General features: G+C 36.7%; 1 protein-coding gene across 2 annotated transcripts in view; it reads left to right on the top strand.

Moving 5' to 3' along the window:
* The first annotated feature begins 3621 nt into the window (after nucleotides 1-3621).
* Nucleotides 3622-15053, top strand: part of LOC128027045 (glycine receptor subunit alpha-4-like) — a 32981-nt gene continuing 21549 nt past the window's right edge. Inside the window, exon 1 of one of the 2 annotated variants that reach the window (XM_052614365.1) lies at nucleotides 3622-4041. In XM_052614365.1, coding sequence (XP_052470325.1) covers nucleotides 3968-4041 — 74 coding nt within the window. In that variant the 5' untranslated portion in view covers nucleotides 3622-3967. Of the gene's footprint in view, nucleotides 4042-12413; nucleotides 12482-15053 lie in introns of those variants that run through there. The other variant, XM_052614366.1, reaches the window with a different exon arrangement.

The following is a 15053-nucleotide window of genomic DNA, read 5'->3' as shown; positions in this document are numbered from 1 at the left end:
GCATTATTTAATACACTGAGACGTAAAAACATGACAAAGACCTGAAGTGACAAATGTACTGAGATGCCTTATCCTGCACAATTGTTTATTACGATGGACCAGATAGCATGTGAAACCCCACTGCTGGAATTGAGGGGAGCTGGAGGGGTTTGCCATATCATTTTGTGCAACTTCAGACTGCCAAAACGGACTGCTGTAATCAATATAAGTATGGGTGTACATATCTACTAAAACGGCAAATAATACACAAACAATAATCACTCTACTGAAAATAAATGACACATAAAAACTGGATTATTGTTATTATATATGTATGCATCTTTATACTCAACACCCTGTGCACCCTGTGCATTTTTAATAAAAATAAAAACACTATTTTATATCAGCAATTTTAATCTTTAAAATGCTTCATCCATTCAATCTAGCCATGACAGAACTAGCCATGTACAATTGTACCCTCAAATTTTAAGTGGTATTTAGAGTTTCACTCCCACACTAATTCTAAAGCCCAATCTAACACCCCTGTAACTAAGTTGGTTTGGATGCTTGCCCTTAACTGACTTAGTATGATACTGAAGGATTTAAGTGCTGTCTGACAACATTAATGTTCATGAAAGCGTACTTCACTGAAGTAGCAGTAACCAATTCAAACAGAGCAAAGTGTATGTCTAACCACAAAGGAAAAGAAATTCCACACAAGTACAAAAATGCATGTGTGAGAGCAGATAAAGAATACAGAGATTGGATTTCAAGAGTAGAGTGGCATCTTTATGCATGAGAGCTTGAGATATGAGCAGGCACATACTGGAAAGATTCATACTCTCTCAACAGCCTCACAAAACCCTCTGACGTCCAAAACTGCATTCAGAATTATATGAACACTTTAAAGTCCATGTAAGATTTGGACCTATGAAAAGTAGACTTTCTAATCTATATGGATCTATATAAGCACCGACTCTTGACATCAAATCAAATCACTAACTGTGGCATTCTTGTCATCTGTGGTTTGGCTGATTATTGATCTGAAGGTTAGATATGTAACAGCAGACAATTGTCACTCAGAACTATTTCAAATGCAATGAAATTGCTATTCTGATATAGTTCAAACAAGGACTGTTTAAATACCACTGGAAAAAAAAAAAAAAATAGCAAACCTTTGCTGGCTCTTTAGTGAGTTATCGTGGATCAGGAAGAGGGTCATCTCAGATACTTGAGACTGTAATTCAGAAATGAAAAACAGACAATCACGCTTAATCATGTGCACCATATTCAAATAGGGACGTTCTCTTAAAGTGAGAGCGTGATCTGCACGGACAACCAAATGAGTGAAGATGTAAAACACTTTGCTCCATTTAGTCTGTCACAGCTTTTATGATTATTTTATGTTGCAGTCTGATCACCGTCATACTACATTTCACTCAAATATTTAAATATTGCATGTTGAGATAGCACAATTAATTATTTATTAAATAATAAGATAAAAAAATATGCATTCAATCAATCATCCAGACTTCTACATAATTATATAAGGAATTTTAAGTGTATTAAATAGTAATAATTAACTTACTTAACCTACTTGTAATAATGATTGTTATACTGGTTTAAAAAAACTGAACTAAAATATTTTTTTACGCATTACAATAGTGTAATATCTTTTCATTATCTTCATCTGGGAGCTTTTCTCAGATTTGCATATTCTCAAAAAGTAACAACAAAATAAACATTGCATTAATACATTAGTCAGTGTATTATTTTGTAAAATGCATAAGACACGTCTAAATTGTACGGATCAGAACAGATTTGTGAATAAATGCTCAGTGGGTACCTGCTGATGGAGTCACTGAGATCTGCAGCATTACAGTAGGGTGAGCCAGGAAGGCAGGACTCCTACAGCTGTGAGGGACAGCAGAAACAGACAAGGGGTGCAATAGGGGGACTTAACAACTTGATTTGTGGCCAAGTCATAGCAGCCAATAGGGCAAAGATGTCACAGCAATTGATATCTGACTATATTTGGTTTCCACTTCTATGCCCCTTCATGGTGTTTGGTCCCATCAGGGTGAAAGATGGATCTCCAGCTCCATATATCAGCAGTCCTATAGGGCTCTTTGTGTCACCCTACAGCCAAGTGAGCACCATACACAAGGGAAACCAGAAAGTCAGCTCAGCATAAAGGTGCTACAGCAGTACTGACACCCCTGTGCTGAGGGGTACAAACACAGCCCAAATATTTTCATATATATATATATATATATATATATATATATAATAGCCAAAAAAATGTACAGATTTGCAAGTAGAATTCAAATAAATTGAAAATGACTGTGTTGCCATGTTAAAGTGTTGTTTGACCATTTTGGCAAAAGCTTAAAAAGCCTTGAGGTTTAATTATTTTGAAAAACTACAACATTCTTATTAAATTCAGTGTGTTACTTGCAAGATACTTGCTCACTAGATACACAGACAGACAGACAGACAGATATTTGTCTAGATAGATTTTTTTATAGGAAGAGAAATATCTCATACAGCTGAATTTTCTCATACACTCTGGGATGTTTTCTGAGGCAATGCATTTCAAGGTCATAACAATGAACAGAAATAAAGAGGGGTTGCTCATGTTTTCAAGTTTCACATTTCTGATTCAACAGGCTCTAATGCATCTTTCATAAGCCAGGCGCAGTACACCAGAAGCAGAGAGATAATTGTAGAGGTGAACGTTTAATCTCACATGTTTTCCCCTGAAAAGATTAAACAGAGCGAGACTTTTATCTCCTTAGGAGTCGGTGGTATTGCCGGTGTCATCCACTGAGAAGATGAATGACTCCAGCTGAGGTAATTTGATGGTCAGGAGCCACAAGTAATTTTTCATTCAGAATTACATTTCTCATGTGGTGCCTTTTCATCTCGAGTTTAAAAGGCAAAAACAGCCCCATTCCAAAAATAAAAAATACAAAATTACACATTATAAATTCTTTAGCACCTTACTGAATGGAATTTCCATGCTGGTCTGAGATGGTTTATGGAGGTTTGGTCTGAATTATTGAGATTTAGTTCAAACATAATCAAATGCATTTATTGTTTAACATTTGCAATACTAGAGGAACATATATTACAGTGTTTACATTTTTAATTGTTTTAGATATTGTAGTGCTTCACCTTCAATTAGAGCAGGTGTCATGTATATATATATATATATATATATATATATATATATATATATATATATATATATATACATGACACCTGCTCTAATATATATATAAACTGTACACGTATATAGTGTATATCACATTAAGATCCATGGTATTTATTATAAACCAGCTTTTAAATATCAATATGAAAGCTAACATATGTTATTAGCACATGTCTTGCTTTCATGTTTTTGAATCTGCTTCATTCCACCAAGTTCACACATATCTGTAAATTGAAGCAAAGCCTTAAAGTGGTTAGTCCTCCACATTGACTAAAACAAAGAGAAAAATAAAATAACTAACATAAACAAAGCCAGAAAAAAAACCCTCCATCCCCCTTTCTGATCTCTTAGATCCTCCTCTTTCTGCTCCGCTTCTCAGTGGGCTCACAGCGCGTCATCTCCCTGCCTTCAAATGCGCTGCTGGCCCTTTAAATCCTCTCCATTATAATTCCTGGAGCGAGCAGCTGGCCATAAAAAAAGATCGAGAAAGAAAGGGAAAAGCACATAGTCCCTTCAAAACACAAACCCAGACATGCTTGCTCTCTCACCTATTCTCCCTGACGTCTGAGGGTGGGGGGCCACTGTGGAGGATTTTCCAGCCAGCAGAAGTGAGCAGGGAGGAAGGCAAGAAGAAGTTTCTTCACAGACAGGCTTGGATCACTCTGCAAGACAATGCATTCCTGTCGAGTTTTACCTGCTCCTCTTTGGATTTGGTAATTCTGTAGACTGTAAGTTCTTTAAACGGTCTGAGAGAGAGAGAGAGAGAGACTGAGCATGAGAATGCTCCCTCAGGTCATAAGGATTTTATACATCTTGTCTTTTTTCTTTTTCCAAGGGGGCTTTATCAGGTAAGACATGCAGTGGTTTTTAAAAGCATGCATATTTGTTGTGTGGTTCTTTTCACAGTGATTAGTGTAAGATGTGTCATACTGATTTCTTTTCTTTCTCTTAAGAGTAATAGTTGGGGGAGATTTTGGGTCAAACATGCAAAAAAAAAAAAAAAAATTCTGACCGTAAACTAATTATCTGTTGTATCTGGAAACGTAAGTTGAAGCTTATATAAGATGAGCAGGTTTTTGTTAGTTTATTTTTATAATTTCTAAATTTTTGACTGGTGAAAAGTAAAGCTGGACGCTGCTGAAATAAGGTCTTTGTAAAAAAAAAAAAAAATAAAAAAATAAAACATTATACACACACACACACACACACATATTTTACCCATTATTTTATACTATTTATATAGTTTGATCCAATTTGTTCAGCAGAAAAAAACTATAGCCTGGAGTTCCTAAGAAACTACATAAACAATATCCAACAGCACAAAACTCATTAGCTCACAGTAAGGGTTTTGTCTCTATACTTTATTAATGCACAAGCAAAGCAAGATTTTGAAGATTTTGAATCTCTGTGATATTTAAATCATACCATGGTTTTTTTTTTTAAATCTACAATTTAAAGATACATACAGTAACTGTTAAAAATGTAAAATGCTTTACTTCCTCCCTCTCTCTGTCTGAATACAAAAAAGTGAAAAGTTTTGCAGCGAGTGCACTCCCTGTTTCATGCCCCATTGCATCCAGGTGTGAAAAGGCTGGAGTCCAATTAGCATAATCCCAAAGCCTGAGTCAGACGACGAGCATCCGTATTGATAGGAACTCCATCAAGGATCAGAGTGAGGGATGAAGAGAAGATGGCGTGAAGTCATTCTAGATGAAATTACAGAAAAAAAGTGCTGGGAGTCATGATGATGTAATGAAAGGTAGAACTAGTGACAGCAGTGCATGAGACACACAGGGACGGGTGACTGGCAAATGAACATGTTGTAGAAGTTGTGGTATGTCACATGTTACATGTACACGAGAGCACAGAAAGGCTTCGGTGTCTCTGAAGGGCCTGTGGTGTGATTTGTGGACATCCCTTAGCAATAGCGCTCACCAGCTCAGTGTGTCAACCTGCAGACACTGTGTGGGCGATTAAGAGCAGACAGAACATGGAGGCAGAGATGAGCCCTGCTTGGGCAGAGCTGTCCGACTTTGAGGTGAGGGGGCGAGAATGGCTGTGAATGGAGCCGTGCAGAGACTTGGCTAGAAATCCAGCAGGTGGCTGATTAGCAGGTAGACAGGTCACGAGCGTGGAGTAACAGGGCCGGTCACATCAGCACGAACTTACAAAACATACTGGGAGGAAGAGTGACTCAGAACAGTCTCAGCATGTCTGTGCAGTCTACAGGTCAGCCGTGTTGGGATCGAGTGAAGATGAATATGAGAATGTCGCTATACTGTATGTTTTCACAGACATCTTTCAGTTTCATTATGAAAGTTTTGAACAAAGTATAACCTCAGGGAAAACATAGGATGAACATCACCTCGAGAAAAGAGACAAAGAGCAGCTGGCGCTGTGTGAAATAAAGACATCTGTCAAGTCAGAAACAGTGGGATTTGTAAGGAAATAAAAGATGCTGAAATTAAAAAAACCAAAGGGGGTTTGTGTAGCTCTAACTTAGTCTCTAATTAATAACAAAGCAATACACAGTTTTCAGTGTCGGCCGATACACAGACTTCAAGCAAGAGTACACAATTTCCACCAATCAGGAGTGTGCACCATATCTGACCCCTAAGTCACACCAGCACAATTCACAGCAGGAATAGTAATGCAGAGGTTAGGGGCCACTGAGCACAACACTTGTTATATATAGATTCACTGCACACATCTCTGGAATACTTGATTCTGACTGGCTGACTGAATCGGAAATATTTCTGAATAATGACCAAGGTCCACAGAAACACTGTACCTCGAGAGCTCCACAGTCTCTACATAATAATTATTTTCAAATCTAGTAAATTATACATGTACACACATATATAATATAATATATTATAATATAATATAATATAATAGATGGTATATTCGCATATTTACATATTAATATATGCAAACATTTTACTTTTTTTATATTTAATATAAACTACCATATGGAGTTAGTAAGATTTTTTTTTCATGTTTTTGAAAGAAGCCTCTTACGCTCACCAGTACTGCATTTATTTGATCAAAGATTAAGTGAAAAAAGAAGTAAAAAAGTTAATATTGTTAAATACTGTTACAATTTTGAATAACTGCTTTCTATTTTAATAAATGTTAAAATGTCTGTCTTAAAATGTACATTCTTTAAGTATCACTCGATCCTTCAGAAATCTTTATAATATGCCTGGTGCTCAAGAAACATTTATTATTATTGTCAGTGTTGCCAACAGTTGTGCGCCTTAATATCTTTTTGGAAACTGTGGTACATTTTTGCAGTATTCTCTCATGAATTGAAAGTTTCAAAAATGCATTTATTTAAAATAGAAATCTTTTGTAACAAAGTCAAATACATTAATTTTGTAAAATAACACAAATCAATATTTCATTTATTTGTAAACCATGCGTTTCTAATTGGATAATATTGCAAGCAAATAAGGTAAAGTTTTGTGTGGTATGTATTAATAAACATTCTTTAATAAACAATTATATTGTGTAAAAAAAAAAAAAGATAACTAATGTAAGCTAGTTTTACCCATTTCTGGGTTATTTAAAAAATCTGCATATGGATTCAACAAGCAACTCTGATTGTTATTCACCCATTTTGCTCACAACAAACCAGTGCTTGCACCTCTCCCACAAATATTTGTCTGTCTACCTCAGCAGTTCTACTGTGAAAACAAAGAGAGCATACAACAGTATACTGAGCCGTAGATGGCGGGACATATTTAACCCAGCGTTTGCAACAAAACTGTGGGTATAAGCAGCACAAGTGGTTCAGCTATGTGAGCATGAACATACAGCCCAGAGGTGATAGACTGCTGTGCATAAGTCTGAATGATTGTTCCTTGCCAATTTCTCTTACCATTGTGGTGTGAGAATGGTGCATGCCCTTCGCTTTTTACAAAAAGGTATACGGCATGTGGTCACTCGAAAACTCTGAAAAGCTTTAAAAGGATGAGAGATCTTGTTGAAAGTTGAGCAGTGATGAAGAAACCAGTACATCTGTTAAACTATTCCCTTAGGTTTTTGGTACTTGACTCTTAACCTGGCAAAACTGATTTCGAGCCTGAGCACATAGCCAGTGGGCTGTGGTGAAATGAATTTCTTTCCACTGCCAGCTCCCATACAGCACTACAGCATGAACTGTAACTAATGCGGTTGGGTCAAAGTACCTCATTTAAATAAAGGGCCTGTGGGATTCTGATCCTGCTCGTGGTCTGACAGACTGAAGTCCTGTTGGAAAAGCCCTACTGGAGGTTGCAACAGTGAGCTATTACTTTCAGCGCAATTAAAAACACATAAAGGAGTCTTTATGTTGTTACTTCTTCATAGACAGCAAATCAGGTTTGCGTCCAACAAATTAGTGTAAGGGGAGATGGAACAACTGATAGATCAATGTTTAAAGAAATCTATACTCTAAATCTATAAAACTATAGAAAACTGTTCCAAAATGCAATGAAAGGCAACTCATTATACTGGAATCTCTCTTCTAAGACTGTCTCAACATGTGACTGATATGGACTGTTCTACATGGCAGCAAGTCTCTGCTCTGCTCAAATAGCATTAAGCAGCACACTCCAATATAGTAAAATATGAGGATTTTTTTATTACACTAAACTATTGTAATAGCTTTTTTTAGTTTTAAATGAATAAAATGGTGAATGGTCATAGGAACCTCTAGGGTCATAAGAAAATGTTGTTGTTAAAAAATAAGACGATTTTAATGGTAAATGCATCATTCTGGTGCTCTGTTAGAGAAAAAAAACCTTCAAGCCGTTTTTCAGAAAAGAAAACTGAATAGAATTGAAAAAAAGTATTTGTACTGTTTCGACCGGGACTTTAAAGTTCTTCTAATCTACTTTTTTTAAGTTGTGGTATTGTCTCCATCCACATTACATCCACAATTTTATTTAATTTGCATTTGTTTAGCCACTGTGCATGCTGGTCACATTGTCACATCCACAGAACAAAGTTGTTTGGTTGAAGCGGAAGACCTCATAACAGCCGGGCAGTTTTTACTCTAATCCTGAGGGGAGATCTTTCAAAAATATAATAGGAATTAAACAGAGGTCTTGGCAGGAGGTGCTGTTTCTAATGAAAAAAATAATACAATTGCATGGCCATTGGGAATAAATGAGCGCAATACCTGCAGATCAGGAAAATGAAGCATGCAAACAGCACATCCCCAGACTGTGCTACATGAGACAAGGTCATTTACTTTAGGGGTGGATAGTAAACACATGTAACAACACTCACCAGGACACATCAGTCTCTCGGTCTCTCTCTTTATCTTTTTCTCCACTTTCCTATTCACTAGCCCATGTCACGCATGGCTGGTGAAGCAGTTTTGGGAGGTGGTTGGGGGAGATGGAAGTTGAAGTGGGGATTACAACTGTGCTTGTCAGATAACACTATGTCAGAGAGAGAGGCGACACTTTTTCCGATTACGAAATGAGAACACAACACAAGCACACTGGAGCTTTGTAATTCCTCTCAAAGTTGAATAAATTATTACCCTCTGTAACCCTATTACCCCTTGACTCCGGCCCACTATTGTAGGAACAATTGAATTCAACAGTACTAATCACAGTTTTTCAGTAAATGCCTGACTAAAGCTCTGACCTCCAGATGGGATCAGAAACTGGGCCGCATTGACCCAGTGTTGGGTTTATTGATATTTCTGGTGTCACAGTAGTTACGAGAGCGTAGATGCTAGCGGCTGGAGATTTGCTCCGCCGGACAATTCTGGTTTATTGATCTATTTAGCTTATGGCCTTATCCATTAACCATGACTTTTTTCCTAATGCTGCAGTTTCTCAAGATCAAAACAGCAGTGGTGAAGGAGGATACAAATAGTATAAGGTCATAACACAGGCATCAGAAATAGGTTCAGAATCATTTGCATGACTGACTGACTGACTTTCTTGACAAGGTATATGTACAACAGGTCATGAGGATGAAGCCACTGAGATGGAGTCTCAGTTAAGTGTACAGTATATATCATAAAATACTATTTCTATTTTTCTAACACAAATAGACATACGGTCATTTTAGTCTGTATGGCATCAGTCTAAGAAGCAATAAAATGCTCATTGTCCTAATATACTGTAGGTAGCTGTTTTTATTATGAAAACAATCACATTTTTCTATATACTTATGCTTCCAGAATATTGACTCATTTGGTTTCCCTTGATTTAATCATTTCATTAAGGGAGTGGGATGCCACCCATGCTATTATATATGACGAACATAAATATAGCATGCTATAGGAGAGATCGGGGCTAGTTGTCTCACTTTATGTAATATTCTTAAGAGGTTTATGAACTAAAATTGGTGCTTGAAATCATTATACAAATCCACTGCTAGACAATCAAGCATTTGTGTAAATTCACTTTAACTCAAATCCTTACTGTAGCTGTTTTGACAATTTCTCTATGTGACAAGTCGCTCTAGTCTCAGTTGTATAGAGTCCAGTTTAACCAGGTAAAAAACACATAAAAAAGCAAGAGATATTACACATAGCATATAACCTGCACGCACTCCCTTCTGAATGCCCGGGGTTAGAGCTGGAGCCAAAAGGTTGAATTAAACATGCATGACCATACCAACTTGCTCTTTATCTCTGCCTGCACAACCAGCTGCAAGCCCATGCATCATCTATTACCCAAGCGCTCCACTATCAGATCATCAGGTCTTCCCACATAGCTTCACTGTTTTCCCTTTTAAGTCCCTTTTATTTTCACCCTCACCTAGATGTCCAAGAAGAGGAATTCTGGCCACCAATCTTCCTGACCCAAGCCAGACTACATTAGACACTGTTTGCACTGACTAATGGCTCCACTGCAGGATTCCTGGAAGTCAGAGAAAAAATGTGCACAAAATGAAACATTTCTGCCTGTGACTGTTGTGTTGTCAGTGTACCTTCTTGATTGGAGACTACATTCCCTGCTTGAACACAGCATGAAAGAACACAGAGCTATTAGCAGTTAAATCAGTGCAGAGCCATTCATGTCATACAGCATGGTGACTTCATCTGAAAGACTGTTTCTCAAACACCACTACATTCAAACCTTTTAGTGCACTTCACACTAGAGCTTTTGGTGTGATCTGAGGCCTTCTGTTAAAGGTAAAGTAGTTCAGTTGAAGTGAAAGGTTTTCTGTTTTTTTTTTTTTTATATATAAGAATCTCAAAATATGAGTTTTGAAATTGAGAATTGCAGTAGTGACCAGTAGTGGAAATAAACTCAACTTTGGAAAAAGCAACAAGTGTGAAAACAGCTTTATGTTTTAATTGATTTCACCCACTTTAATTGATTTCATAAGAAAACAACAAATTATGAGGAATGGAACAATCAAAGATATCTGAATTTTTTTTATATATATAAATGAATAAGAAGTGAAGGAATTTTACTCTCTATAGTGTTATTTTTATTTATTTATTTTGTAAGAAGCAATGCTGTTCTGCACTTAGTTGCTTAGACTTATAGATGAGATTCTAGGAGTGAGGCCAAACTTTACCCCCAAACTAAGTGCTTCTAGGATGCTTGTGTATGACATACCACCCACACTATGAGCTTAAGGGGAAGCAAGAGTACCTCTCTCTGTTCATAAAGATTAATCACAGCTTTTCCTGTATGAACCAGCTCCAAAATGTACAGTGCTTGTTTGCAGTGGGTCAACAACAGTGCCTGAAAAAAAAACATTTGTCACTCTGCCAGTGTTAGCAAGGTGCATTGGAGAGTGCTCCAATTAAATTCATAGTTATTCAGGTGTTATTTCAAGGGTGCTTAAGCAGACTATCTAAAGCCTCATGTGTCTCACTCCATAAAGGTGAGATGAACATCCTAACATCTGGCAACTAATTCTGACCATTTGTCATCGTTTATCACACTACCTGCATTCAAAATTGCATACAGACTTGTGCTACTGTACATCTGTGCTACATCTACTTCTTTTGCAGCTTTCAGAAATCTAAGAATGTGCAAACATAAGGATTGAATCGTTTCTGACACTATCAGGAACATGCTACTGTGGAAGCATCAACTGAATAAGAGGTCAGATCAAAATTATACTAAATAGAAAATGCTATTGTTTCCATTCATTCCTTCACAGAGTAAGGCTGGGCAATACTGATTGCACTAAGCGCAATATCACAGATATCGATTCTACTACTGGAAAATGTTAAATAGTTACCACCATTTAAGAATATATTTTAAAGCCATTTAATAAGCCTATAAATAATCAGACTGTTTTATATAACAATTAAAGAACATGTATAAACAAATAAACCTTAAATAACAGGTGTATTTTTATTTAGAGTAAAATACCAGCAAATGATGTTTCACTGTATGTCATTACCGCTGGCAAGCACCATGCTCCATTTGAATGAGGGCTGCAAGTTAGGCATCAGGAGCAATATATTTGTGACTGCATGCATTTTTCAACGTTTGAGTTAAAAAAGGATTTATACTTATGTGATCCCAGCAAGAATACTCAATATATTCATATTTTACATTTTTCCCCCTTTTATTTGTTATGTAAAAAAAATCATCATATTACCATACAGTATTAAAAGTATCGAAAATGCATATGTTCAAAAAGAAAAACATTTTTTGAAATAAATGTTGAATAGCAATGTTGAGCGTACCACAGGACCTCAAAGAGTTCCTCTCCCAGACTCCTAGATAGAATGGAAGCTGTATGCTCAAACACAACCCACTGTGGTCCTCAATCTCTCTAATACAAAGCAGAAGCACGCACTGACAGTGAGGGAAGGAACAGCTGGAGGCTCTAAAATGCAGTGAGTGACCTCTACAGACACTTTTCCTGCCCAAATCGGCACCAGACCCCTAGTACAGACTTCACAGACAGGTGGAGTGTTGTTGAAGCCATGTGAAGGTAGAATGAGTCAGGACCACCTGAGGGAGAGCTAGTGAAAACAGGAAGAAGAGCTGTGAACTACCCAGCACAACTGCAAGCACTCCACAGCCCCTGAGGGGCACAGACGGGAGGGCCTCATTATTTGAGCAAGCTACAGAGTGTAGCAGATAAATGTGTGAAACAACAAGAAGCAGACCGGGTATACAGAGACTGGTTTAAGTCTGTGGAAATAATCTAGCACCTGATGAGAACTGACATGTCCATCCATATTCATACAGCATAGGCATTTAATGGACCACATTTATCATCCTCTGTTAGCATGCTGCAGGTCCTAATTAGACAATTACTGTACATATGTTCATATGTGAGATGGGTTTTTGGGTATATGCAGGAAACAGCATTGTCTGTCAAAGAGGATGGAAGCAGAGAGCGACTCTGCGCTGCTGCTCAGCTTCACTCATTAAACCCGTCAGTTTCCTGGCCTTCATTTCCTTGTCACTCCTGAATTCCAGCCCAATTTCTCTGAACTCTCATTTCATTAACCTGAATGGTCACACAGAGAAAAATCACGGGAGTGTTCCTCTGCGGTGACGTCCCTTCTTCTCTGTGGTGACGTCTTTGCATTGGAGACAGTGGAACAGTTTCCATTTAGGTTTCAGAAAAATTAAGCACTTTCTGAGATTCTTAGTAAATGCATAGCACATACATGTTGTTTAAAAAAAATTCCCCCCAGAATTTAAACTTATTTTAAAAGAAATCAATACTTTTCAGAATAATATAGACTGACAATAAAGACTTTCACATTGCTATTTTAAATTGGAATATTTCTCAATATTACTGTTTTTACTGCATTTCAGATTAAATGTGGCTTTTTTGAGCATAAGAGACTTCTTTCAAAAGCATTTTTCTAAAAATAAAAATACATTTTTATCCAAAATTTTGAATAATAGTGTACAGTATACTGTCTTACCTGATCTTGTTTAAGGTTGCAAAACAACTTAATAAATGAAAGATGGCATTTGGCAGTTGGGCTGCTAACAAGGTTTTAGAACATAGCTAACAAACACTGGCGTTTTCAGAAGGGTCTGATTTTTTTAAACTAGAACATCAGTTTCAATAAAAATGTGTAATGAACACTCTGAAAAAGGAAAGGTCTGAAATACTGAATGGCAGATTGACGATCCTGAAATGTCATCCATGGTCCCTGGTGAGAAAGATGGCCCTGTGGGACCCTCTTGGAAGGGTTAATCTGATTTTGTGAATCCGAAGGCTCAGAAGGCTGAGAAGACAATATATACCTAGAACTTTTCTTTTACATTTTACTTTTTTAATGGTGCTGTATCTAAATGGCAATGTATTCATATCTTTGTTTGTTTGTATGTCTACCAATTAAGTTGGAAAAGCATGTGGGCTCATTTGTGAGATGAAGTACCAATTAGCCATGTTACTGTTTGATTATAATTAATGTAAATAACAACCTTGGTGAATAAACAATCAGATGAGTGGTTTTCACAGAAATTACTTGCACAGCAAAGCCTATTCTATTAATTGATACTATGGGGCTTTATGTAACCAAGCAACACTGATGACTTTTTTTCACTACATACAGTACTTTACCGCCAATTATGTATAATTTTTTTTTTTTAAGACTGAAGATGAATTGTGCATTCAATTTCACATTCAAATATATATTCAAATCATCCCATTATTTCCTTTTTGTGATCAACAAGAGAAAATTAAAGGCTGCAACAGACAGATTTATTATTTATATGGAAAAAAACTTGGGAAAGCTACAACTAAACCACAGTTTAAACAAATCATGATTCTGGTGAGAAAGGTGGCTAGGGACAAAGTGGAAGATCAGATAAAAAAAAAAAAAAAAAAAATGAGCCCATCACGGCATTAAGTGCATTTCTCAAGGTTTTCATCAACAGAGAATAAATTTAGCATTGAAAGAAGATCTAATCGAATGGTTCTTCTGAGATGTCAGAGACAGCCTCCCCCAAGGTTAAAGACTGCATTATGAATTAAAATGTGTAATTTGTGGGCTGTGAGGAGTTTCAGCTGAGCTTGACTTTTAATAAAGTTATGAACTGAGTTTTATACTTGAAATAAGCCTGTGAAATATACATTTCCACTCAGTTGCTTTTGCACACATCATAGATCTAGTTTAGAACAATGACGTTTCTACAGACACTAATAATGAAGCAGGGAGGAGGGGGTACCAAATAAAATAGAGATACTGAAATTGAGTGTTTTTGAAAATACAGAAATAAAGCACTTAAAAACATGAAGAAATGTGTACAATATGCTTGAGTTCAAGTGTTTAAGGAAATCATCAGAAGTCTATTTTGATGGCAGCTTGCATGACCTGTTAAACTCTATCTCATATTATGCTAATAGCTTTAAAAATATGGACATCCATCCATGAGTGTCTAATGACTATCATTTCCCCTGCTTTTGGTGGCAACCTTGAAAATTAATATGCTTTCTGATGACTGGCTCCCTAATGAAAAGCAATTAGCAGCATGTTTGCAAGTCATGTGTAAAGTATATGCTGGGACTGTGATTATCATGAGTAGCAGTAGGAAATTAAATCCCATAATGGATAGTATGGTTTGGCAGGTGAACCAGCATAGCAATGCAAAACATAGCAGATTCAATACTTCCCAATGAAACCTGTTTCCAATTAAACCTTAAACCTAACATCTTTTCAGTGGTTTACAGCAGTGTTATCTTTGTAAAAGTCCCTGTTTCCATGACAAACTGGTTTAAAAAATACATTACTCACCCTTATATTATTGCTATCCTTTTTACAATTCTGGGACCATAATGAGTGAGATGGAGAAAGGATAATCTTCATAATGTCCTATTGGCTCTAATGGACAGCCCTTTCGGACTGACCCTAAATGTATCCATGATTTTATTAATTAAATTTGAAACTGTAGGGCTGCTTTTG

Source organism: Carassius gibelio, chromosome A14, assembly GCF_023724105.1.
Source record: "Carassius gibelio isolate Cgi1373 ecotype wild population from Czech Republic chromosome A14, carGib1.2-hapl.c, whole genome shotgun sequence".
NCBI classification, from domain to species: domain Eukaryota; kingdom Metazoa; phylum Chordata; class Actinopteri; order Cypriniformes; family Cyprinidae; genus Carassius; species Carassius gibelio.
This window is presented reverse-complemented; position numbering and strand designations above follow the sequence as displayed.